General features: G+C 48.9%; 1 protein-coding gene across 2 annotated transcripts; it reads right to left on the reverse strand.

The window, feature by feature from the left end:
- Positions 1 to 804: 804 nt before the first annotated feature.
- Positions 805 to 22,653, reverse strand: LOC105707941 (neuroblastoma breakpoint family member 4-like). Of its 2 annotated transcripts, XR_010340169.1 has the most exons (17): positions 21,166 to 22,653; positions 19,652 to 19,751; positions 18,231 to 18,430; positions 17,112 to 17,184; positions 16,054 to 16,190; positions 15,057 to 15,129; positions 13,999 to 14,135; positions 13,002 to 13,074; positions 11,944 to 12,080; positions 10,947 to 11,019; positions 9,889 to 10,025; positions 8,892 to 8,964; positions 7,834 to 7,970; positions 6,639 to 6,875; positions 4,432 to 4,632; positions 1,130 to 1,560; positions 805 to 940 (listed from the first exon to the last, which is right to left on the reverse strand). XR_010340169.1 is itself a non-coding variant. In XM_064370186.1 (16 exons), the coding sequence occupies exons 1-16, from the start codon at positions 21,329 to 21,331 to the stop codon at positions 1,481 to 1,483; spliced, it is 2,034 nt and encodes a 677-aa protein (XP_064226256.1). In that variant the 5' UTR covers positions 21,332 to 22,653; the 3' UTR covers positions 805 to 1,480. The 2 variants fall into 2 exon arrangements, 1 of the variants encoding a protein (XP_064226256.1); XM_064370186.1 differs by having other exon boundaries at positions 805 to 1,560.
- Between the last annotated feature and the right edge of the window lie 2,071 nt (positions 22,654 to 24,724).

The following is a 24,724-nucleotide window of genomic DNA, read 5'->3' on the forward strand; positions in this document are numbered from 1 at the left end:
AGGATTACCTCCTGTGAAATTAATTTTCAGCAAGAACATGTCATTGTTGGACTCTACCCTGGTAGAATGTTCTCTGCCTGCAGATGGGCTGAGGCAGGAAGTTCACAGCATGACTGCAGTGTTCCAACAAGATGTCTCTTCACCTTTTTGTTGTGTTCTTTGCGGTGGCGTGGGTTGTTTGAAGCAGACAGGTCAGTTGTGCTGTTCAATGTTCTACATTCCGCAATAGCCCGAGGATTACCTCCTGTGAAATTAATTTTCAGCAAGAACATGTCATTGTTGGACTCTACCCTGGTAGAATGTTCTCTGCCTGCAGATGGGCTGAGGCGGGAAGTTCACAGCATGACTGCAGTGTTCCAACAAGATGTCTCTTCACCTTTTTGTTGTGTTCTTTGCGGTGGCGTGGGTTGTTTGAAGCAGACAGGTCAGTTGTGCTGTTCAATGTTCTACATTCCGCAATAGCCCGAGGATTACCTCCTGTGAAATTAATTTTCAGCAAGAACATGTCATTGTTGGACTCTACCCTGGTAGAATGTTCTCTGCCTGCAGATGGGCTGAGGCAGGAAGTTCACAGCATGACTGCAGTGTTCCAACAAGATGTCTCTTCACCTTTTTGTTGTGTTCTTTGCGCTGGCGTGGGTTGTTTGAAGCAGACAGGTCAGTTGTGCTGTTCAATGTTCTACATTCCGCAATAGCCCGAGGATTACCTCCTGTGAAATTAATTTTCAGCAAGAACATGTCATTGTTGGACTCTACCCTGGTAGAATGTTCTCTGCCTGCAGATGGGCTGAGGCAGGAAGTTCACAGCATGACTGCAGTGTTCCAACAAGATGTCTCTTCACCTTTTTGTTGTGTTCTTTGCGGTGGCGTGGGTTGTTTGAAGCAGACAGGTCAGTTGTGCTGTTCAATGTTCTACATTCCGCAATAGCCCGAGGATTACCTCCTGTGAAATTAATTTTCAGCAAGAACATGTCATTGTTGGACTCTACCCTGGTAGAATGTTCTCTGCCTGCAGATGGGCTGAGGCAGGAAGTTCACAGCATGACCGCAGTGTTCCAACAAGATGTCTCTTCACCTTTTTGTTGTGTTCTCGGTGATGACATGCATTCCGCAATTGCCCGAGGATTACCTCCTCTGAAATTCAGGCTAAACATTTTCAGCAAGAACATGGCGTTGTTCCTTGTCTACCCTGGTAGAGTCCTGGATGACATGCTGTCTCCTGCCAGTGGCTCCACACTTCTGTTCTCTACAGGATGGGAATTGAGAGGAGCAAGGCTGAAGCCTGTCAATGCTGTGCGTCCATCTGAGGATTGGTCTCCCTAGGTATTGATCGCAATTGGACTAGGATGGACTGTGGCTTCTCAAAGAAGCCTAGTGGGTTGAAATCATCAAGAGCATTTTGTGATCTAAAATTCCATCCTCTGTGAAGGTTCCCTGCAGGGTCATTATATTTGTACTTGAACTTGCTTTGTTTGCTGTCTTAGTTTTTTCTCATCAATTGGAAAAGCTGCTTTATTGGCATCGTTTCAGCCTTTGCAGCCTTCTGGTAGTATTTGGTACCTGTAGGGGAGTGAGAGAAAATAATCAAAACAGCATTTTTGTCAGGTCCTTTTGAAGGCTGAGTTTAGAGGGATTGCTAAGTGGTGATATCCCAGGGGCAAACTGATCTCTTCCTGGGAGCTTGAGCTGAGGGTGAGGGTCGGGCTGGCTGAAAGGGGAAGCACCATTCACAAGTGAGAAGAAAACACCACTGAATTTCCCTGAACTTCCAGTCAGCCTGCGGTGCAGGATATAGGGACCCTGCCTATACCCAACCGGCGGCTGGGAATATCAGCCCCTTTCCTCCTGATTCCTCTCTGTCTGGAGCAGAGTGATGGCTTTTCCTCCCAGTGAGGATGTGCTCAGCATCAATCATACATGCTCAGACAGAGGGCTGCAGAAAAGGAAGATCCTCTGCAGAGAAACCCACTCCCTTAAACTCCATGTCCCAGTCTTCTAGGGAGGAGCAGGAGGCCATGGGAAGAACTCTGGATAGAAGAAGCAGCAGGAACCTCAGAAAACATCCACGTCCACTTCCGGCCTTTAAAACAGAGGCGTAGTGATGCCACTGGGATATGATTGAACTAAGGCCACATGACTTGTTATTGACAACCCAGGAATTAGGACCCATGAACTAAAGCCATTTCAATCAATATTGGAGGAAGAGAGAGGAAAGGCTCCAATCTGGAGGTCTCAACGGTCATGGCAGACTGCTGGGTCACCTTGGCTAGGACAGAAATAAGGTTTTACCAAAAAAATGAGAAATATGATGTCTGTGGTGCTGGTTTGGTTGGTTAACATAATTTTTTTAAAGAAAAAACAAATATATTTATAAGTATTCTTTCAAAGAGGATCAGGAAAGAAAGAAAATTAAAAGAAAAAAAGACACTCAAAATGGAGTTAGCAAAGAGAGAGCAGGGAGTGTAATTATGACCCTACTTATTTTCCCCAATGCCTGGAAGTTGATTCCACACCTGGTTACACCCTACGGGATTTCTAGAAATCTTCTCAATATCTAGACCCACAGAACTCTGAAGTACAAAGTGAAAGGATTAGTCTGTGTTTTACTACATTCTCCCCTCCCACTTATTATTTTCCTTAAGTACATTTTGGGAAAGTTGACTTTTTAATACTTAATGTCAAGCGTCAAGAGTGGCATAAAGAAGTATTCATATACAATCTCTTGTGGAATTTCAGTCTTGATTTGTTATTGCATTCTCTTCAGGAGAGTGAGACCAGTAAGTTCTTTTTCAGGGCTTTGCGGAAGGACAATAAATGACCAAAAGTGAAATGTTCACATTGCAGTGCTGAGCCAATTAGTGGGCTGTAAAATCTGTGTGGTTAAATGTAAACTGGAAGTTTTACTTTAAACTGCCAAAGAAAATACTAAATTCCACTATATGTAATATGGGAGGTATTATTTCTGTACATTAGATGTTAATGTAATGACTATTTCTCACTTTGTCTTGTATTCAAAATTGAGCAAGTGAGCTTCAAGCAGAGGCTAAAGGTCTAATGTATTCATTTTCTTGGTTTTCTTCTTGATTTTTTCTACGCTATACAAACAGTGCTGTTGAGAGGGGAATATAGGTCCCATCAAAGGCTGACGGAGGCTCAGCCTTTGGAGTAGCTGCACATATGGGGCACTTCCATGTTGGTGACCTGTGATCATAGAAGACCAGTGGTCCTTCTTATCTTTAGCCACAGATTAGAGTCACATGGGACTGTTTTAAAACTACACACACCCAAAACACACCCCAGGCCATGGAAGTGAGAATCTCACCCCATTTCCCATCATTTTCTTTCCTTTTGCTCTTTATCTCATGATTGGCTTTGTTCCCAGTGGTTCCATGGATTTTAGTCCTCTCTCTGACAACTTCAGTGAAATCTCTCTCTTATCAACTGGGCTGGGCCAAAGCAAAGACTGTCCTGTGGATAGATTCTTGCCTGTCATCTTGTGTATGCATAAAGCTGGTTGTGGAGTCGCTTTTATCAAAGTTAATTCAGAAAATGCTATCTCATATAAACTGGCCTTAAGATTCATCTGAGTTGCATTTTTGACCCTTAACTGGACTTGTAGAAGTGGAAATGAGAATAAAAAGGAGAGAGGTTAGAATGACGTACCTCACGATGTATGCAGTTTTGAGGTCCTGCCCTCTGTATGTACTTTTGAAGTGATGTCCCTTGAGAATGTCATAAATGTCCTCCAGTTAATGTCAGCTCAAATGAGTCCATGAGGTGAGAACACCGAGTCCCTGGCAACTCCAGCTACATTGTCACAAGGCTACACATCTGGGGCTGAAGACTAAAGTGTATCCAGGCCAGTAGGGAACTCCCACCTGGTTCTAGTTTAGTTTTCTAAGTGGGAACCGTTGTGCTCAGTTTTAACACTTCTCATTCAGAGGAACAAGAGACAGTTAAGGGTTGAATCAGTCGGGATGCTCAAAAGCTGACTCAAGAGAAAAACCAATGTGTAAATGATGCATTAAAGCAACGCTCCCTGCAGAAAGAGACAATGGAGTTGGGGATGCTGGGAGGAAAGGTAAACTTCCCAGGAGAGTATGCAATTCCAGTCAAAGGACCCTGTGCTCAGCAGCTTAAACTGTGGACGTGCATGAGGACAAGGAGGTCTGGCTCTCCTGTGACCATGAGAGGGACTCTCAAGACAGCAGAATAAGGCATAGGGCAGAGTTCAGAGAGCAATGAGGAGATGGGGACAGAAAAGGCCTTGCATGGTGGAAGACCACGGGACACAAAGTTAAGACCAGACAGAGGTTACAGCAGCCGCTGGAGAAAACAAATGGAAGAGAAAAAGCAGTAGGAGAACGAGCTGTCACCATCGACAGAGTGAAATAAGAAGTGAGTGCAGCTAAGGGTCATAGATGTGATTACCTCTGCACCCCAAGTGTGAGGGGTAGGGATTCCACTTGCTGAACCGGGATTCTCTTTTAATCATCTTCGGTTTGAAAACACTTGAGGTGTGAATGTTGCCAATGAGCCGCTGCCCTCGTGTGTTGTCAGCTGAGTGTTGGGATGGATCATCTTCCCGCTGCGGAGGGCTCTTCAGCCAGCCAGAGGGCTGCGCAACCATCTCTGAAAACAAAATGACAACCAATGGCATGCACTGGCATCCATGATCTTACTGTGACTTTCTCTTCCACCCAAAGGACGTCAAATCAGGAATGTGGCCTTGGACAAGAAAGTCCAAAGTGTGAGGGGAAGCCAGTAGAGTGACTTTAATATTTTCTGTTTTGTTGATCTTTCTTCCATTACTCAGTAAGGACAAGTTTGTCAGGAGGCAAAGGCACTCCTGATTCACAAAAATATTCAAGAAACACAAGATTAAGAAACAAATAACTTCCATGTCGATAAGGCAAAAGCAAGGAAATCCCCCTGTATGTAGTCTGTGCTTTGGGGAGGGAAGAGATTATAAATGTGAAAGTTAAATCAGAGCTGATTGCAAACAGGAGATGGGGATGGAAGGGCCTGGCAGGGTGGCAGCCCATGGGACACAGAGGTGAGACCAGACAGAGGTTACAGCAGCTGATGAGAGAAAGGAACCGGGGGAGCCTAAACCTGGAGAATTTACAAAACTTGCATCATTATAAGGTCTATTGAATATACATATAAACCCTATGCAGCACACACACCAAATATACATCATATCTATGAAAAATGACATAAATGCATATATCTGTATGTATTAATCTAATAAAGAAATATTAGATAGGGATTTAGAAGATATTAAATGTAAGGCAACAATCACTGTTCTGGTTTATCAAAATTGGAAAAAAAATTAGAAACATGAGAAGCATGAGAAAGAAACCATGTGGGAGAAGCAAATAACCTATTAGACAGCAGGAGAAATCACCAGGTGAGGGAAAACATGAATGAGACAAAAGCATTCACTCTGTCCTCTCACCTGGAGCCTATTCAGGCTCTGGACTCCAGGGAAACTGAGGAAGAGAGGGTGTGCCTGAGCCAGTGGGGTGAGTCGTGGCAGGGGGTGTGAGAATCCATAGAGAAGTGAAGGAGATTCCAGTGGGAAGAAATCAGTTTAAATAAGTTGTCACGGCACGTGTCAGGGACTGCGCATGCCCCAGTACCCACTGAGCGCCTCCCACGTGTCCTCTCCATGAACCCATATGGTGCTTGGGATCTCACGAGACCCTCCCTGCTCCTAGGGACAAAAGTCCTTTCATTACTTAGCCGAGGGCTCCAGGAGAAGATACTGAGTGGGACAGAGAGTGAAGATGAATACGACCCATGGTTTTAAGGAAATCTGAGCAGAATTGTTCCCTCTGAGATGGAAACTGAGGACGTGGCTGTGTACATGAGTGGAGATGATGAACTAAATGGATTTTCATAAAAGAGACTGATGTGGACACTTTCCACATGAAAATTGCCCTTTGTTTTCAAAAAGAGCGGAAAAACAAGGAGAAGAAAGATCTGGACATGTCATGAGACTGACTCGTGGGCCCAGGATTTACACTGTTACTGAATGTGCCTATAGGTTGTCATGGAGAGTGCCTGATAGTTGAGAATCGGCTTCATGAGGGATGGGGAAGGAGAGGAAGAAAACTGGCAGAGGAGTACGTGTGAGAAAGGAAGGGAAGAGGGGTCTCTAGAAAACAGAGAGCTTCACAATCGCTCTGCCTCAGAGACAACATAGTCTGTGAAGTCACCTTCTAAATGTAAAGTTGTCAGAAAGACAAGTGGATTAGATAACAGCTATTTATAGGTTTATCGAGTAATTGTTATTGAATCAGGCCCTTTGGAAATTATAATAATTAATACTCTCAACAATGATTACAGGCAGATACTATTTTTTTAGGTAGCTCCGATGAGGAAACAGAGATTTATATCCCCAAAAGACAAAATCTTTGGCCAAAGTGAACAACCAGAAGGAGGCAAACCCAGGACCTGAGAGCAGATTTTGTCCTAAGCCCCAGGCTCTTGCTCACCTCACTGGGTTGGTGCATCACGGATTTCAACTTGACCCTGAGTGAGCACGGAGAGGCGCCCATTCTCTGCTGCACCCACAGCACCGTGACCACCAAGACCTGGATTAGAGCTTCCTACCCTCTTTCCTTCCCTACCTTGAAAGGAACATTGGGTCCCAGAATCAGCATTGGCTGTGAAGCTGCAGGTGGTGGACGAAGGGCCCTGCATGGCTAAGCCATTCTCACAGTCGAACCCTTGATCCAGCTGTAGTCCAAGACAATTGGGCACCAGGGTGCTTGGCTCCGGCTGTGTCAGTGAAGTCTCCATCTCTGACAGGTAGTAGCTCACGTCTCCACTGCAAGTCCCTTGGGGACGGGTCTCTTGGGTGGGAGCTGAAAGGAGAAGGGGCTTCAGTAGGAACAGTCTCAGCTTTCCCTTTGTTACGTGCTCCCAGACACCCATCCCTGCTGTCCCTGCTTCTCACTAAAGCAATCCAGTGACCAAGGCCACACAGACAGACATCATGTAAATGCAGGGAAACAACATCTTTTAATATGTAGGCAAGGCTGTCTTTGACAGTGGCCTTGGACAAGCATGGAAACTCCATGGACATTGTGCTGGGGCACAAATTACATCATTAGAGGTGACAAGAGACATAGGAAATGAGCTAGAAGGCCTGACAGATACCTCCAGTACACCACCTGTACACAGGTGGCAGTGAAGTTGTCCTACCTGCCTGTGGTCCAGTCACCTGATATCAGGGCCAGGGAGAATTGGAAAGCTATCTGACTCTCTTGTATCTATATTAAATATTCCATCCTAGTCCTCCTTCCCTCCCTCCTTCCTTCCCTCCCTCCTTTTCTCCTTCACATCCTTCTTTCCCTCCCCTTCCTCCCCTCTGTCCCTCCCTCCCTCCCTCCCTGCTTCCTTCCTTCGTTCCTTCTTTTTTTTTTTTTTTTGAGACAGGTTCTCTCTCTGTCACTGAGGGTGGAGTGTACTGGTGAAATCATGACTCACTGCAGCCTCAACTTTCTGTGCACAGATGATTCTCCTACCTCAGGCTCCCGATTAGTGGGGACTACAGGTGTCGATCACCTCGCCTAGGTAATTTTTTTGTATTCGTTTTAAAGATGGATTTCACCACATTTCCCAAGCTCATCTTGAACTCCCGAACTCAAGTAGTCCACCCGCCTGGGCCTCCCAAAGTGCTGAAATTACAGATGTGACCCACTGCCCCCAGCTTCATCCTAGTTTCTGATTCAAATCAATGGGTTTGCATACAGCCTGTCCTCAGAATTGATCTTCCTTGGCCTAGACAGAGGTATGCGGCATAAAGAATATGGAGGCTACCTGGGAGAAAGTATGGCATTTCCTCGTCTTCATTCTGAGACCATTCACCGTCTATAATCATAGCAGAGTCGACTTCGTCTCCCTCAAATGTTACTTCGGTGCTCCCGTGAGGCTGGTTGGAGTCAGAAGGGCTGGAGCTGTTTGAACAAGGGACAACACATTCCTCCAGTGAGTCCTGAGGGACTTCCTTTTCCTCAGCCTTCTGCACCTCCCTCACGAGCCAGGTAGGATAGAGATGACAGAGATTAAACCAAGAGGGATTCCCAGCTGGTTTTGACGGAAGGCATAAGGTAGTGGTTCCAGAAAGCAAAGGGGAGGTTCCATTTAAGAGAGAACAGGCAATCCTCCTCTATCTGCAACAGAGCATGGCTGCCTTGGGAACCAGAGAGGAAGAGAGCAGCTGGTGTTCATTGCACTGGAAAGACAGGAGCTGAGGAAGGCAGAGGCTCCGCTGCTTCTGTATGGTACAGTCTTCACAGCACTCACACAGAACCAAAGACAGCGGCCACACCGTGTGTCTAAGCTGGGTTGTATTTAACATGCTGTGGCCAAGGGAATACAGGTGTCTGAGCCTTGGTAGACTCCGGAGACGGTGTGCCTTGTAGATTGTTTTTAATTTTAACATTGTGATGTGAAATGTCAAGTTTTCCTGGGCACTTGTCTTGGTGTTTAACTTTGGTAGGTGCTTCCTAATTCCTGCTTGTTGTCTCCTTGTCATTTATCTTCCCTAACAAGAGTCTAAGGACAAGCATGTGAAAAGCAGCTTTCCATCTCGTCCTAGCTTCACTACAGGGGAGGACAGGTCTCCTCTGTGTGTGCAGGAAGTCCCTAGGGCTAGTGAGCTCATAGAGGGTCATGCTTACAGGTGCCACGAAGACAATGGACAAGCATGTTAACAGGGCTGTTTCCTTGTTGGTGAGTGCAGGAAATCGGTGCACTGTGCAGCTGTCTGTATCCTGAACCTGCCGTCTGTGACTACCTTCAACTACCTTGTGTTCTTTCTGAGACCTTTTCCATATTTTACCACCCATTACCCGCTCCTGAGTATTCAGTGTTACCTGTGGTCAGGTGATTCCTGTACTTTCTCGACCTCCGCATCTGTAATATCTTCATCGTCATGTTCATCACTTTCTGCAAATACAGAAGCGTCTATTCAGATATTTCCCACTTCACCCACTGGAAGCACAGTCAGCCCTATGTGCACTGAGGCATGAACATCCATGTATGGGTCTGCATTGTACTGAAAACTCTCCTGTTTAGCCCTAAAAAATGCCCTGGCATGTTCTCCTGATCCATGAGGGAACGTGTTTCTGACCTGGAGAGTCACCATCAAGATGTGGCCAAATACTGAAAAGTCTTCTTGCTCCCCATATTACTGGAGGCTTGTCCAGCCTCTCTCTAAGCTTCAGCAGCTGTCTCCCCAATCTTGCCACACTTCTGATACCCAGGCACAGGCTTTGGCTCTGTGTCCTGTCACAGCTTGCATTGAAGCCTGTATCTTTCTCTTAGGACAGGACAAACAAACTTGTCCCACAATACTCCCTACACTGGGAACTTCATGGGCCCTCCAAGTGACTTCCACTGTGCTACCCAGGGACCCTCTCTCCATGGGGAGTGCTCCAGTCTAGACCACTTCCTTCCTTCCTTCTTTCCTTTTTTTTTTTGAGACAGGTTCTCTCTCTGTCACTGAGGGTGGCGTGTACTGGTGAAATCATGACTCACTGCAGCCTCAACTTCCTGTGCACAGATGATTCTCCTACCTCAGGCTCCCGATTAGTGGGGACTACAGGTGTCGATCACCTCGCCTGGGTAATTTTTTTGTATTCGTTTTAAAGATGGATGTCACCACATTTCCCAAGCTCATCTTGAACTCCCGAACTCAAGTAGTCCACCCGCCTGGGCCTCCCAAAGTGCTGAAATTACAGATGTGACCCACTGCCCCCAGCTTCATCCTAGTTTCTGATTCAAATCAATGGGTTTGCATACAGCCTGTCCTCAGAATTGATCTTCCTTGGCCTAGACAGAGGTATGCGGCATAAAGAATATGGAGGCTACCTGGGAGAAAGTATGGCATTTCCTCGTCTTCATTCTGAGACCATTCACCGTCTATAATCATAGCAGAGTCGACTTCGTCTCCCTCAAATGTTACTTCGGTGCTCCCGTGAGGCTGGTTGGAGTCAGAAGGGCTGGAGCTGTTTGAACAAGGGACAACACATTCCTCCAGTGAGTCCTGAGGGACTTCCTTTTCCTCAGCCTTCTGCACCTCCCTCACGAGCCAGGTAGGATAGAGATGACAGAGATTAAACCAAGAGGGATTCCCAGCTGGTTTTGACGGAAGGCATAAGGTAGTGGTTCCAGAAAGCAAAGGGGAGGTTCCATTTAAGAGAGAACAGGCAATCCTCCTCTATCTGCAACAGAGCATGGCTGCCTTGGGAACCAGAGAGGAAGAGAGCAGCTGGTGTTCATTGCACTGGAAAGACAGGAGCTGAGGAAGGCAGAGGCTCCGCTGCTTCTGTATGGTACAGTCTTCACAGCACTCACACAGAACCAAAGACAGCGGCCACACCGTGTGTCTAAGCTGGGTTGTATTTAACATGCTGTGGCCAAGGGAATACAGGTGTCTGAGCCTTGGTAGACTCCGGAGACGGTGTGCCTTGTAGATTGTTTTTAATTTTAACATTGTGATGTGAAATGTCAAGTTTTCCTGGGCACTTGTCTTGGTGTTTAACTTTGGTAGGTGCTTCCTAATTCCTGCTTGTTGTCTCCTTGTCATTTATCTTCCCTAACAAGAGTCTAAGGACAAGCATGTGAAAAGCAGCTTTCCATCTCGTCCTAGCTTCACTACAGGGGAGGACAGGTCTCCTCTGTGTGTGCAGGAAGTCCCTAGGGCTAGTGAGCTCATAGAGGGTCATGCTTACAGGTGCCACGAAGACAATGGACAAGCATGTTAACAGGGCTGTTTCCTTGTTGGTGAGTGCAGGAAATCGGTGCACTGTGCAGCTGTCTGTATCCTGAACCTGCCGTCTGTGACTACCTTCACCTACCTTGTGTTCTTTCTGAGACCTTTTCCATATTTTACCACCCATTACCCGCTCCTGAGTATTCAGTGTTACCTGTGGTCAGGTGATTCCTGTACTTTCTCGACCTCCGCATCTGTAATATCTTCATCGTCATGTTCATCACTTTCTGCAAATACAGAAGCGTCTATTCAGATATTTCCCACTTCACCCACTGGAAGCACAGTCAGCCCTATGTGCACTGAGGCATGAACATCCATGTATGGGTCTGCATTGTACTGAAAACTCTCCTGTTTAGCCCTAAAAAATGCCCTGGCATGTTCTCCTGATCCATGAGGGAACGTGTTTCTGACCTGGAGAGTCACCATCAAGATGTGGCCAAATACTGAAAAGTCTTCTTGCTCCCCATATTACTGGAGGCTTGTCCAGCCTCTCTCTAAGCTTCAGCAGCTGTCTCCCCAATCTTGCCACACTTCTGATACCCAGGCACAGGCTTTGGCTCTGTGTCCTGTCACAGCTTGCATTGAAGCCTGTATCTTTCTCTTAGGACAGGACAAACAAACTTGTCCCACAATACTCCCTACACTGGGAACTTCATGGGCCCTCCAAGTGACTTCCACTGTGCTACCCAGGGACCCTCTCTCCATGGGGAGTGCTCCAGTCTAGACCACTTCCTTCCTTCCTTCTTTCCTTTTTTTTTTTGAGACAGGTTCTCTCTCTGTCACTGAGGGTGGCGTGTACTGGTGAAATCATGACTCACTGCAGCCTCAACTTCCTGTGCACAGATGATTCTCCTACCTCAGGCTCCCGATTAGTGGGGACTACAGGTGTCGATCACCTCGCCTGGGTAATTTTTTTGTATTCGTTTTAAAGATGGATGTCACCACATTTCCCAAGCTCATCTTGAACTCCCGAACTCAAGTAGTCCACCCGCCTGGGCCTCCCAAAGTGCTGAAATTACAGATGTGACCCACTGCCCCCAGCTTCATCCTAGTGTCTGATTCAAATCAATGGGTTTGCATACAGCCTGTCCTCAGAATTGATCTTCCTTGGCCTAGACAGAGGTATGCGGCATAAAGAATATGGAGGCTACCTGGGAGAAAGTATGGCATTTCCTCGTCTTCATTCTGAGACCATTCACCGTCTATAATCATAGCAGAGTCGACTTCGTCTCCCTCAAATGTTACTTCGGTGCTCCCGTGAGGCTGGTTGGAGTCAGAAGGGCTGGAGCTGTTTGAACAAGGGACAACACATTCCTCCAGTGAGTCCTGAGGGACTTCCTTTTCCTCAGCCTTCTGCACCTCCCTCACGAGCCAGGTAGGATAGAGATGACAGAGATTAAACCAAGAGGGATTCCCAGCTGGTTTTGACGGAAGGCATAAGGTAGTGGTTCCAGAAAGCAAAGGGGAGGTTCCATTTAAGAGAGAACAGGCAATCCTCCTCTATCTGCAACAGAGCATGGCTGCCTTGGGAACCAGAGAGGAAGAGAGCAGCTGGTGTTCATTGCACTGGAAAGACAGGAGCTGAGGAAGGCAGAGGCTCCGCTGCTTCTGTATGGTACAGTCTTCACAGCACTCACACAGAACCAAAGACAGCGGCCACACCGTGTGTCTAAGCTGGGTTGTATTTAACATGCTGTGGCCAAGGGAATACAGGTGTCTGAGCCTTGGTAGACTCCGGAGACGGTGTGCCTTGTAGATTGTTTTTAATTTTAACATTGTGATGTGAAATGTCAAGTTTTCCTGGGCACTTGTCTTGGTGTTTAACTTTGGTAGGTGCTTCCTAATTCCTGCTTGTTGTCTCCTTGTCATTTATCTTCCCTAACAAGAGTCTAAGGACAAGCATGTGAAAAGCAGCTTTCCATCTCGTCCTAGCTTCACTACAGGGGAGGACAGGTCTCCTCTGTGTGTGCAGGAAGTCCCTAGGGCTAGTGAGCTCATAGAGGGTCATGCTTACAGGTGCCACGAAGACAATGGACAAGCATGTTAACAGGGCTGTTTCCTTGTTGGTGAGTGCAGGAAATCGGTGCACTGTGCAGCTGTCTGTATCCTGAACCTGCCGTCTGTGACTACCTTCACCTACCTTGTGTTCTTTCTGAGACCTTTTCCATATTTTACCACCCATTACCCGCTCCTGAGTATTCAGTGTTACCTGTGGTCAGGTGATTCCTGTACTTTCTCGACCTCCGCATCTGTAATATCTTCATCGTCATGTTCATCACTTTCTGCAAATACAGAAGCGTCTATTCAGATATTTCCCACTTCACCCACTGGAAGCACAGTCAGCCCTATGTGCACTGAGGCATGAACATCCATGTATGGGTCTGCATTGTACTGAAAACTCTCCTGTTTAGCCCTAAAAAATGCCCTGGCATGTTCTCCTGATCCATGAGGGAACGTGTTTCTGACCTGGAGAGTCACCATCAAGATGTGGCCAAATACTGAAAAGTCTTCTTGCTCCCCATATTACTGGAGGCTTGTCCAGCCTCTCTCTAAGCTTCAGCAGCTGTCTCCCCAATCTTGCCACACTTCTGATACCCAGGCACAGGCTTTGGCTCTGTGTCCTGTCACAGCTTGCATTGAAGCCTGTATCTTTCTCTTAGGACAGGACAAACAAACTTGTCCCACAATACTCCCTACACTAGGAACTTCATGGGCCCTCCAAGTGACTTCCACTGTGCTACCCAGGGACCCTCTCTCCATGGGGAGTGCTCCAGTCTAGACCACTTCCTTCCTTCCTTCTTTCCTTTTTTTTTTTGAGACAGGTTCTCTCTCTGTCACTGAGGGTGGCGTGTACTGGTGAAATCATGACTCACTGCAGCCTCAACTTCCTGTGCACAGATGATTCTCCTACCTCAGGCTCCCGATTAGTGGGGACTACAGGTGTCGATCACCTCGCCTGGGTAATTTTTTTGTATTCGTTTTAAAGATGGATGTCACCACATTTCCCAAGCTCATCTTGAACTCCCGAACTCAAGTAGTCCACCCGCCTGGGCCTCCCAAAGTGCTGAAATTACAGATGTGACCCACTGCCCCCAGCTTCATCCTAGTTTCTGATTCAAATCAATGGGTTTGCATACAGCCTGTCCTCAGAATTGATCTTCCTTGGCCTAGACAGAGGTATGCGGCATAAAGAATATGGAGGCTACCTGGGAGAAAGTATGGCATTTCCTCGTCTTCATTCTGAGACCATTCACCGTCTATAATCATAGCAGAGTCGACTTCGTCTCCCTCAAATGTTACTTCGGTGCTCCCGTGAGGCTGGTTGGAGTCAGAAGGGCTGGAGCTGTTTGAACAAGGGACAACACATTCCTCCAGTGAGTCCTGAGGGACTTCCTTTTCCTCAGCCTTCTGCACCTCCCTCACGAGCCAGGTAGGATAGAGATGACAGAGATTAAACCAAGAGGGATTCCCAGCTGGTTTTGACGGAAGGCATAAGGTAGTGGTTCCAGAAAGCAAAGGGGAGGTTCCATTTAAGAGAGAACAGGCAATCCTCCTCTATCTGCAACAGAGCATGGCTGCCTTGGGAACCAGAGAGGAAGAGAGCAGCTGGTGTTCATTGCACTGGAAAGACAGGAGCTGAGGAAGGCAGAGGCTCCGCTGCTTCTGTATGGTACAGTCTTCACAGCACTCACACAGAACCAAAGACAGCGGCCACACCGTGTGTCTAAGCTGGGTTGTATTTAACATGCTGTGGCCAAGGGAATACAGGTGTCTGAGCCTTGGTAGACTCCGGAGACGGTGTGCCTTGTAGATTGTTTTTAATTTTAACATTGTGATGTGAAATGTCAAGTTTTCCTGGGCACTTGTCTTGGTGTTTAACTTTGGTAGGTGCTTCCTAATTCCTGCTTGTTGTCTCCTTGTCATTTATCTTCCCTAACAAGAGTCTAAGGACAAGCATGTGAAAAGCAGCTTTCCATCTCGTCCTAGCTTCACTACAGGGGAGGACAGGTCTCCTCTGTGTGTGCAGGAAGTCCCTAGGGCTAGTGAGCTCATAGAGGGTCATGCTTACAGGTGCCACGAAGACAATGGACAAGCATGTTAACAGGGCTGTTTCCTTGTTGGTGAGTGCAGGAAATCGGTGCACTGTGCAGCTGTCTGTATCCTGAACCTGCCGTCTGTGACTACCTTCACCTACCTTGTGTTCTTTCTGAGACCTTTTCCATATTTTACCACCCATTACCCGCTCCTGAGTATTCAGTGTTACCTGTGGTCAGGTGATTCCTGTACTTTCTCGACCTCCGCATCTGTAATATCTTCATCGTCATGTTCATCACTTTCTGCAAATACAGAAGCGTCTATTCAGATATTTCCCACTTCACCCACTGGAAGCACAGTCAGCCCTATGTGCACTGAGGCATGAACATCCATGTATGGGTCTGCATTGTACTGAAAACTCTCCTGTTTAGCCCTAAAAAATGCCCTGGCATGTTCTCCTGATCCATGAGGGAACGTGTTTCTGACCTGGAGAGTCACCATCAAGATGTGGCCAAATACTGAAAAGTCTTCTTGCTCCCCATATTACTGGAGGCTTGTCCAGCCTCTCTCTAAGCTTCAGCAGCTGTCTCCCCAATCTTGCCACACTTCTGATACCCAGGCACAGGCTTTGGCTCTGTGTCCTGTCACAGCTTGCATTGAAGCCTGTATCTTTCTCTTAGGACAGGACAAACAAACTTGTCCCACAATACTCCCTACACTGGGAACTTCATGGGCCCTCCAAGTGACTTCCACTGTGCTACCCAGGGACCCTCTCTCCATGGGGAGTGCTCCAGTCTAGACCACTTCCTTCCTTCCTTCTTTCCTTTTTTTTTTTGAGACAGGTTCTCTCTCTGTCACTGAGGGTGGCGTGTACTGGTGAAATCATGACTCACTGCAGCCTCAACTTCCTGTGCACAGATGATTCTCCTACCTCAGGCTCCCGATTAGTGGGGACTACAGGTGTCGATCACCTCGCCTGGGTAATTTTTTTGTATTCGTTTTAAAGATGGATGTCACCACATTTCCCAAGCTCATCTTGAACTCCCGAACTCAAGTAGTCCACCCGCCTGGGCCTCCCAAAGTGCTGAAATTACAGATGTGACCCACTGCCCCCAGCTTCATCCTAGTTTCTGATTCAAATCAATGGGTTTGCATACAGCCTGTCCTCAGAATTGATCTTCCTTGGCCTAGACAGAGGTATGCGGCATAAAGAATATGGAGGCTACCTGGGAGAAAGTATGGCATTTCCTCGTCTTCATTCTGAGACCATTCACCGTCTATAATCATAGCAGAGTCGACTTCGTCTCCCTCAAATGTTACTTCGGTGCTCCCGTGAGGCTGGTTGGAGTCAGAAGGGCTGGAGCTGTTTGAACAAGGGACAACACATTCCTCCAGTGAGTCCTGAGGGACTTCCTTTTCCTCAGCCTTCTGCACCTCCCTCACGAGCCAGGTAGGATAGAGATGACAGAGATTAAACCAAGAGGGATTCCCAGCTGGTTTTGACGGAAGGCATAAGGTAGTGGTTCCAGAAAGCAAAGGGGAGGTTCCATTTAAGAGAGAACAGGCAATCCTCCTCTATCTGCAACAGAGCATGGCTGCCTTGGGAACCAGAGAGGAAGAGAGCAGCTGGTGTTCATTGCACTGGAAAGACAGGAGCTGAGGAAGGCAGAGGCTCCGCTGCTTCTGTATGGTACAGTCTTCACAGCACTCACACAGAACCAAAGACAGCGGCCACACCGTGTGTCTAAGCTGGGTTGTATTTAACATGCTGTGGCCAAGGGAATACAGGTGTCTGAGCCTTGGTAGACTCCGGAGACGGTGTGCCTTGTAGATTGTTTTTAATTTTAACATTGTGATGTGAAATGTCAAGTTTTCCTGGGCACTTGTCTTGGTGTTTAACTTTGGTAGGTGCTTCCTAATTCCTGCTTGTTGTCTCCTTGTCATTTATCTTCCCTAACAAGAGTCTAAGGACAAGCATGTGAAAAGCAGCTTTCCATCTCGTCCTAGCTTCACTACAGGGGAGGACAGGTCTCCTCTGTGTGTGCAGGAAGTCCCTAGGGCTAGTGAGCTCATAGAGGGTCATGCTTACAGGTGCCACGAAGACAATGGACAAGCATGTTAACAGGGCTGTTTCCTTGTTGGTGAGTGCAGGAAATCGGTGCACTGTGCAGCTGTCTGTATCCTGAACCTGCCGTCTGTGACTACCTTCACCTACCTTGTGTTCTTTCTGAGACCTTTTCCATATTTTACCACCCATTACCCGCTCCTGAGTATTCAGTGTTACCTGTGGTCAGGTGATTCCTGTACTTTCTCGACCTCCGCATCTGTAATATCTTCATCGTCATGTTCATCACTTTCTGCAAATACAGAAGCGTCTATTCAGATATTTCCCACTTCACCCACTGGAAGCACAGTCAGCCCTATGTGCACTGAGGCATGAACATCCATGTATGGGTCTGCATTGTACTGAAAACTCTCCTGTTTAGCCCTAAAAAATGCCCTGGCATGTTCTCCTGATCCATGAGGGAACGTGTTTCTGACCTGGAGAGTCACCATCAAGATGTGGCCAAATACTGAAAAGTCTTCTTGCTCCCCATATTACTGGAGGCTTGTCCAGCCTCTCTCTAAGCTTCAGCAGCTGTCTCCCCAATCTTGCCACACTTCTGATACCCAGGCACAGGCTTTGGCTCTGTGTCCTGTCACAGCTTGCATTGAAGCCTGTATCTTTCTCTTAGGACAGGACAAACAAACTTGTCCCACAATACTCCCTACACTGGGAACTTCATGGGCCCTCCAAGTGACTTCCACTGTGCTACCCAGGGACCCTCTCTCCATGGGGAGTCCTCCAGTCTAGACCACTTCCTACCGCCAAATGCCCTGACATCAATTGCCTTCTCCAACACTACACAGGAAGGGGCTTTATCTCATCGTGAAATATAGTCATAAGTGCTCCCACGTTTGCATGCAAGAGACAATTTGTCTGCCTTTACAGATTCAGAGACAGGAACTCAGGAAGGATAAATTAATCATTTCCTCACAGTTGCTAAAGACATTGCTGAAGATAGAGCCTGGGAACCTTCATTCTTAGTCCAGGACTCTTTTTACTCTAACAAGCTGCCTCCTGTCACAGCCTCCTTCCTGTCCTTTAAAACTGGACAGACACTGCCTCTTGCCTCAAAGACCATGTTCCAGCAAGAAATGAGGAGACATCTGCAATCCTGTGACCTCCAACCCCAAGGGTTTCCCATGTCTGCTTTTGCCCGGGAAGTCCTGGTCACGTCATGGCTACAGATTTTTAGTGGAAAGAAACACTACCCATAAAATTGCCATTGTGGAGGTGTGGAGGTCTGGGGACTTTCATAAGCCTGGGGCTGTGTGTCATCAGGGCCTGTGTCCACCTTACCTAGGCTGAGCTTGTTGAAACACTCTGCAAGCCTGTGCCCCTCGGCCAGCTGCTCTCGGAGGTCCTGACCCTGGGACTTGGCTGGGTCATCAGGAGTGAGGAGGGCCTTTAAATGCTGATTCAGTGAGCGGGAGGCCTCTCTCTCTTCCAGTAACTGGGTCAGCTCTTTTGCCTGACAGCGAACCAGGGCTTTATATTGCCTATGGTGAGATAGCAGAGAACGTTTAATAATGGAAAGGGATGAGTGATCAGTTCTAATACTGCAACGGAGGTTTATGTGAGCATGTCCTCAAGGAGCCCTCCAAGCAGAAGGTCACAACATGTTTGGGAAAATGCCTGTGGCCAAGAGAAATTGTATATATGTATTTTATATATATGTATTTTTATATATTTTATATATATATATATATGTATATATATATATATATATATAGGCAGGGTGCAGTGGCTCATGCCTGTAATCCTAGCACTTTGGGAGGTGAGGCAGGCAGATTACCTGAGTTCAGGAGTTCAAACCCAGCCTTACCAACATGGTGAAACCCTGTCTCTACTAAAAATACAAAAATTGGCCAGGCATGATGGTGCATGCCTGTAGTCCCAGCTACTCGGGAGGCTGAGACAGGAGAACTGCTTGAACCTTGGAAGCAGAGGTTGCAGTTAGCTGAGATTGTGTGACTACACTCCAGCCTGGGTGACAGAAATGACAGTCCATGAAAATATACATATGTGTGTATATATATAGTATACATATATATTGTATTTATATATACAAAGGCTTCCTCTGTATCAGAGAGAGCTCCTGTAAGATCCTCTGTGATGTTCCATTCATTTATTTCTTCTGTAAACAAAAGTCAGTGTCTTCCTATGTCAGTTTCAAGGGGATGTCCTTTCAGCTCCTCACTTTGGCCATGGACATTTCTATGTGAAAATTCACATAGTGCATCTTGCAGTGACTGGAAACAGAGCCGTGCACAGAAATGTGGTCAGGTGCAGATGGCGTGAATTGGAAAGATGAAAGGAGAAAGGAATGGCAGGTCAAGAAGGCAATATTGATTGAATGAATGAGTTGCTGCAGTCAGGAGGTGACTCTGACTAAGAGTAAATGGGTGGTGATCACACACCATTTTGAGTGTATTAAATGCTGCTGGGTGGTTCATTTTCTTTTGATGAATTTTGGATACGCAAATTTCAACTCAACAATTAGCTGTTTTAAGAAGAGAAAACAAAGCTCAAGAAGCAACTGCAACCCATAACTTGCTAAGATTACTGTTCTGTTGTATGAGTGTTTGTGTGAAATGTGCCTGCCATGTAAATGCCTGACCTTGTCCTGGCCCAGCTTAGCTCCTGCTTCTCCCAGCTCAACTGCTGCACTTCAGAGATCACACCCCTGCCCACCTGCCTGTCCCCACGGCGTCTCTCACCTGAGCTCCTCAGCTTGCCCGAACTTCTCCGCCAGCTTCTCCTCGATGAACTGCAATTCATCCCTCAGCACGGAGTCTATGTCTTTTTCCTCTGCACACTCTGAGAAGAGACAGTCATGCCTGCCTCAGTGGAAGGCTGGACATACTGGTGTGGTCACTGCCTGCAGGGCAGGTGGCAGTGTCTATCCCAAGGACAAAAGCATCCCCAGTACCAGATTGTAGTGAGGGATTTTTTTCATTTTTTATTATCAACCTCCCAACTTGCTGGCATCTGATACTCTCCAACTTAGAGATGGGGAAAAAGAAACTCATGGACACATCGAGTAACTTGACAGGATGATTCACCTGGGATGAGGCAGAGTCAGAATTCATAGCCCCCGAGGTCTGGCTCTGAATCCTGGGACACTTTTGCAAGCCTTGCAGCCTCTCCTGTCAAACACTCTACTGGGGCATAAAGCAGTGATATCCTGTATAGTAGGAAAGGCCCTTAGGACAATGGGACTCATGGATTCCCTGGTACTGGGAATTTCAAGCACATATATGTCAAAGATTTAAAAACTCATATCTGAATATAATTGCATGAAATACGAGGCATGAGACCCTGAAGTCATCATAGAAATATGACCAAATATTAATAACGTTTGAATTAAGTTAGAAACAGTAGGATGGAGAACTAATAGTGTTTACTCTGTGCCAAGAATTGTTCTAGGAGATTTAGAAAAATCATGGCATGTAATTCATTGCAGCAGTTTACAGAGGTAGGCGTTATTATAGTACCCAATGAACAGATGAGGAAACTGAGGCACAGAGAAGATAGGCCACTTGGATGGGGCCCAGGAGACTGGCCCAGGCTCCCTGCTCTGCACACGGCACTGCTACCTCCCCAATGTCTTACGTGCCGTCTTTCTTCCTCTTTAGAAAAAGAGCCTGTGCCCCAGGAAGCAGGACTTCCCTCTCCCCAGGGTACTCCCTGCTCTTCATGCTGTCACTTATGGATGCCACCGTTACTATTAGGAGCAGTCTCCTCTTTAAGCTCCTTAGAGCAGGTACTCCGTACTGTCACCATGTTTCCCCTGGGGTTCCCTCAAGAGAGATTTGCCTATTGGGCTCAAAGAAGCTTAAACAGAATGGCAGTTCATTAGTTCCAGGCATTTAGACCAACAGACTAGATGTTATTTGTCTGCAGGATCTTCTAGGGTACAGAGAGCATTCTGGTAAACATGATTGAGCATCTTGCTGAGAAAAGCAAGTGGTTCTGTGCCTGTGTCAGAAGTCAGTAAGTAGGATTTTAACTCTAGTCCCACCTCACATCGGACTGCTAACGTGGAAAAGTTGCTAAATACGTTGTGCCTCTGTTTTCCATCCTTAACATAATGAAGCTAAAATACCCATTTCTGTTTTCCTAGAACTAAGGGAAGGATGAAATTAATTTTGATGAAGAGACTCTTCAGTATCTCACAGAGACGACAGGTGCTGATTCATCACTTCTGTGATGGTGACTCTATAGAACTTACTGTATTTCTTCATTTTCCTGGCAGTAGCTTGAATTATAAGAAATTTCTCCTTGAGGTCTTCAAACTGCTGTTGGCTCTCTGCCTGCTGGACTTGCAATTCCTCATTGATATCTAGAATAGTCATCTCTGCCCTGTCATGGGACAAATGTGCGGCAGTTACCACCATGCTGATGTTTGTGGCAGGAGGGTTCAAACAGGGACTGGGGAGAAGAAACCCAAGCACATGATGGATCAAAAACTAGTGAAATCAACTAGGTTTAGTCAGGACTGAGGGATGACAACAGCTGGAATTGACTTACGGTTGCGAAGAACTTAATCAACACCTCAGAGCACTTTAGAATCCTTAATGGCAAAAACAGCAAAAATGTTGCCTGAGCTCAGAGCCAAAGGCACTGCCTGTAGCTCTGCCTCTGACAAGAGTGAGGGAGGTCTCAGCCAGTGTGCCAGGTAACTGTTTGCTGTTGCAATAATGGAATTATGAGAATGTTGGGTTGTCATGGAATCTCAGGAGCCCTGCATTCCAACTGCCCAGGCTGTGCTGAAACTGCAGCCTTGACCTCCCCAGGCACAAGGGATCTTCCCACCTCAGCCTCCCTAGTATCTGTGACTATACGCACATACCACCATGCCTGGATAATTTATTTTTGTATGTTTTGTAGAGACAAGTTCTCGCTATGTTGCCCAGGCTGCTCTCGAATTCCTGGGCTCAACTGATCCACCGCCTTGGGCTCCCAAAGTGTTGGGATTACAGATGTGAGCCACCACGCCCAGGCAATCAAAATAATTTCTGATCCTTACTGCCTATTTGAAAAATAGGGATAAGAACAGGGCTGTCCTGCAAATGAAAAGAGATAACACATGCAAAGTAGTATAATGTTGACTATTATGATTCAGTCTTCTTTTCGCCATCTATCTGACCATTTTTCAACTTTGTACCATTCACTGCTCTTGTTGCACGTTGTGCTGACTGTTACATTTGCCACTCTAGCTTGTAATTGTCTTCCCACCCCCTTGAAGGTAAGAACAGGATCTTATTTATAGTGATCTTCCCAGTGTCTGGCATGTAGGAGATGCTTGTCAGAGAACAAACTTTTTGGCCAGGCAGGGTGGTTCACACCTGTAATCCTAACACATTGGGAGGCCAAGGTGTGCAGATTGCTTAAGCTCAGGAGTTCGAGACCAGCTGGGCCAACATGGCGAAAACCCATCTCTACAAAAAAATACAAAAAAATTAGCTGGGTGTGATAGCTTGCACCTGCGGTCCCAGCTAGTGGGGGTGCTGATGCAGGAGGATCACTTGAGCCCAGGAAGTGAAGGCCACAGTGAGCTGTGTTTGTGCCACTGCACTCCAGCCTGGGTGACAAAGTGAGATCCCGTTTCAAAACAAACGAACAAAAAATAAAGTTTCAGCAAATTAAATTTCAAAGCTCTGATTGAGTTATTAGTGACTCATGAACTGAGCAGCAGCTAATCTACAAAATGAAAAGGAGCTCTGATGAGCTAAACAGAATGGCAGGCCAGGGAGACCCGCCGTCCAGACGCGGGCCCGCAGGCCCGGGAGATCCGCCGTCCAGACGCGGGCCTGGGAGATCCGCCGTCCAGACGCGGGCCCGGGAGATCCGCCGCCCAGACGCGGGCCCGGGAGATCCGCCGTCCAGACGCGGGTCCGCAGGCCCGGGAGACCCGCCGTCCAGAAGCGGGCCCGGGAGATCCGCCGCCCAGACGCGAGCCCCCGGGCCCGGGAGACCCGCCGCCCAGACGCGGGCCCCCGGGCCCGGGAGACCCGCCGCCCAGACGCGGGCCCCCGGGCCCGGGAGACCCCCCGCCCAGACGCGGGCCCGCGGGCCCGGGAGACCCGCCGTCCAGACGCGGGCCCGGGATATCCGCCGTCCAGACGCGGGCCCGGAGGCCCGGGAGACCCGCCGCCCAGACGCGGGCCCGGGAGACCCGCCGCCCAGACGCGGGCCCCCGGGCCCGGGAGACCCGCCGCCGAGATGCGGGCCCGCGAGATCCGCCGTCCAGACGCGGGCCCGCAGGCCCGGGAGACCCGCCGCCCAGACGCGGGCCCGCGGGCCCGGGAGATCCGCCGCCCAGACGCGGGCCCGCGAGATCCGCCGTCCAGACGCGGGCCCGCAGGCCCGGGAGACCCGCCGCCCAGACGCGGGCCCGCAGGCCCGGGAGACCCGCCGTCCAGACGCGGGCCCGGGAGATCCGCCGCCCATACGCGGGCCCGCGGGCCCGGGAGATCCGCCGTCCAGACGCGGGCCCGCGGGCCCGGGAGACCCGCCGCCCAGACGCGGGCCCGGGAGATCCACGCGGGCCCGCTGGCCCGGGGGACCCGCCGTCCAGAAGCGGGCCCGGGAGATCCGCCGTTCAGACGCGGTCCCGGGAGATCCGCCGCCCAGACGCGGGCCCCGCGGGCCCGGGAGACCCGCCGCCCAGACGCGGGCCCGGGAGACCCGCCGCCCAGACGCGGGCCCGCGGCCCCGGGAGACCCGCCGCCCAGACGCGGGCCCGGGAGATCCACGCGGGCCCGCTGGCCCGGGGGACCCGCCGTCCAGAAGCGGGCCCGGGAGATCCGCCGCCCAGACGCGGGCCCGGGAGACCCGCCGTCCAGACGCGGGCCCGCGGGCCCGGGAGACCCGCCGCCCAGACGCGGGCCCGCGGGCCCGGGAGACCCGCCGTCCAGACGCGGGCCCGGGAGATTCGCCGTCCAGACGCGGGCCCGCGGGCCCGGGAGACCCGCCGTCCAGAAGCGGGCCCGGGAGATCCGCCGTCCAGACGCGGGCCCGGGAGATTCGCCGTCCAGACGCGGGCCCGCGGGCCCCGGTGACCCGCCGTCCAGAAGCGGGCCCGGGAGATCCGCCGCCCAGACGCGGGCCGGCAGGCCCGGGAGACCCGCCGTCCAGACGCGGGCCCGGGAGATCCGTCGGCTAATTTTTTGTATTTTTAGTAGAGACAGGGTGTCACCTTGTTGACCAGGATGGTCTCGATCTCTTGACCTCGTGATCCACCCGCCTCGGCCTCCCAAACTGCTGGGATTACAGGCGTGAGCCACCGCGCCCGGCCGAAACAATTCTGTATTCTTAAAACATTTTGCAGAGGGCTATTCTCAGATTTCGTTACAACTAGGAAGGACTGCAAAGCGGGTAAACAGAAAACAACCTTTCATCGTTAGGAAACAAATCATCTGAGAGTCTTTCATAAAAGCAGCTCCTGATAAGGAATTTGGGACTGGACAGTGAATCGCTGAATAAAATTTAATTCCGACATCCTGGGTCTTCTCCCCGCTGAAGGAAATTCTAATAGCAGGCCTTAGGGTGAAGGTAGAGGAAACGTGCTTTAAAAGAAATCGGCACAGCAACATGCACGGAGCACAGTCAAGACCATGTACATTGAAGGTCGCACACGACCCCTTCCTGTATAACAGAGCCAGCCGGCGATCAGGAGTGCAGCCGCTCACTATTGTGTTAGCCCCGGCGGCGGAAGGACTGAGTCTCACTGCAACGTTAAAGAGTCCCTCTTTGTTCAGCCCCTGCTGGGGACGCGGGGCGCGGTG

This window comes from Aotus nancymaae, unplaced genomic scaffold, assembly GCF_030222135.1.
Source record: "Aotus nancymaae isolate 86718 unplaced genomic scaffold, 86718_ANA_hifiasm-v0.15.2.pri h1tg000103l, whole genome shotgun sequence".
NCBI lineage: Eukaryota > Metazoa > Chordata > Mammalia > Primates > Aotidae > Aotus > Aotus nancymaae.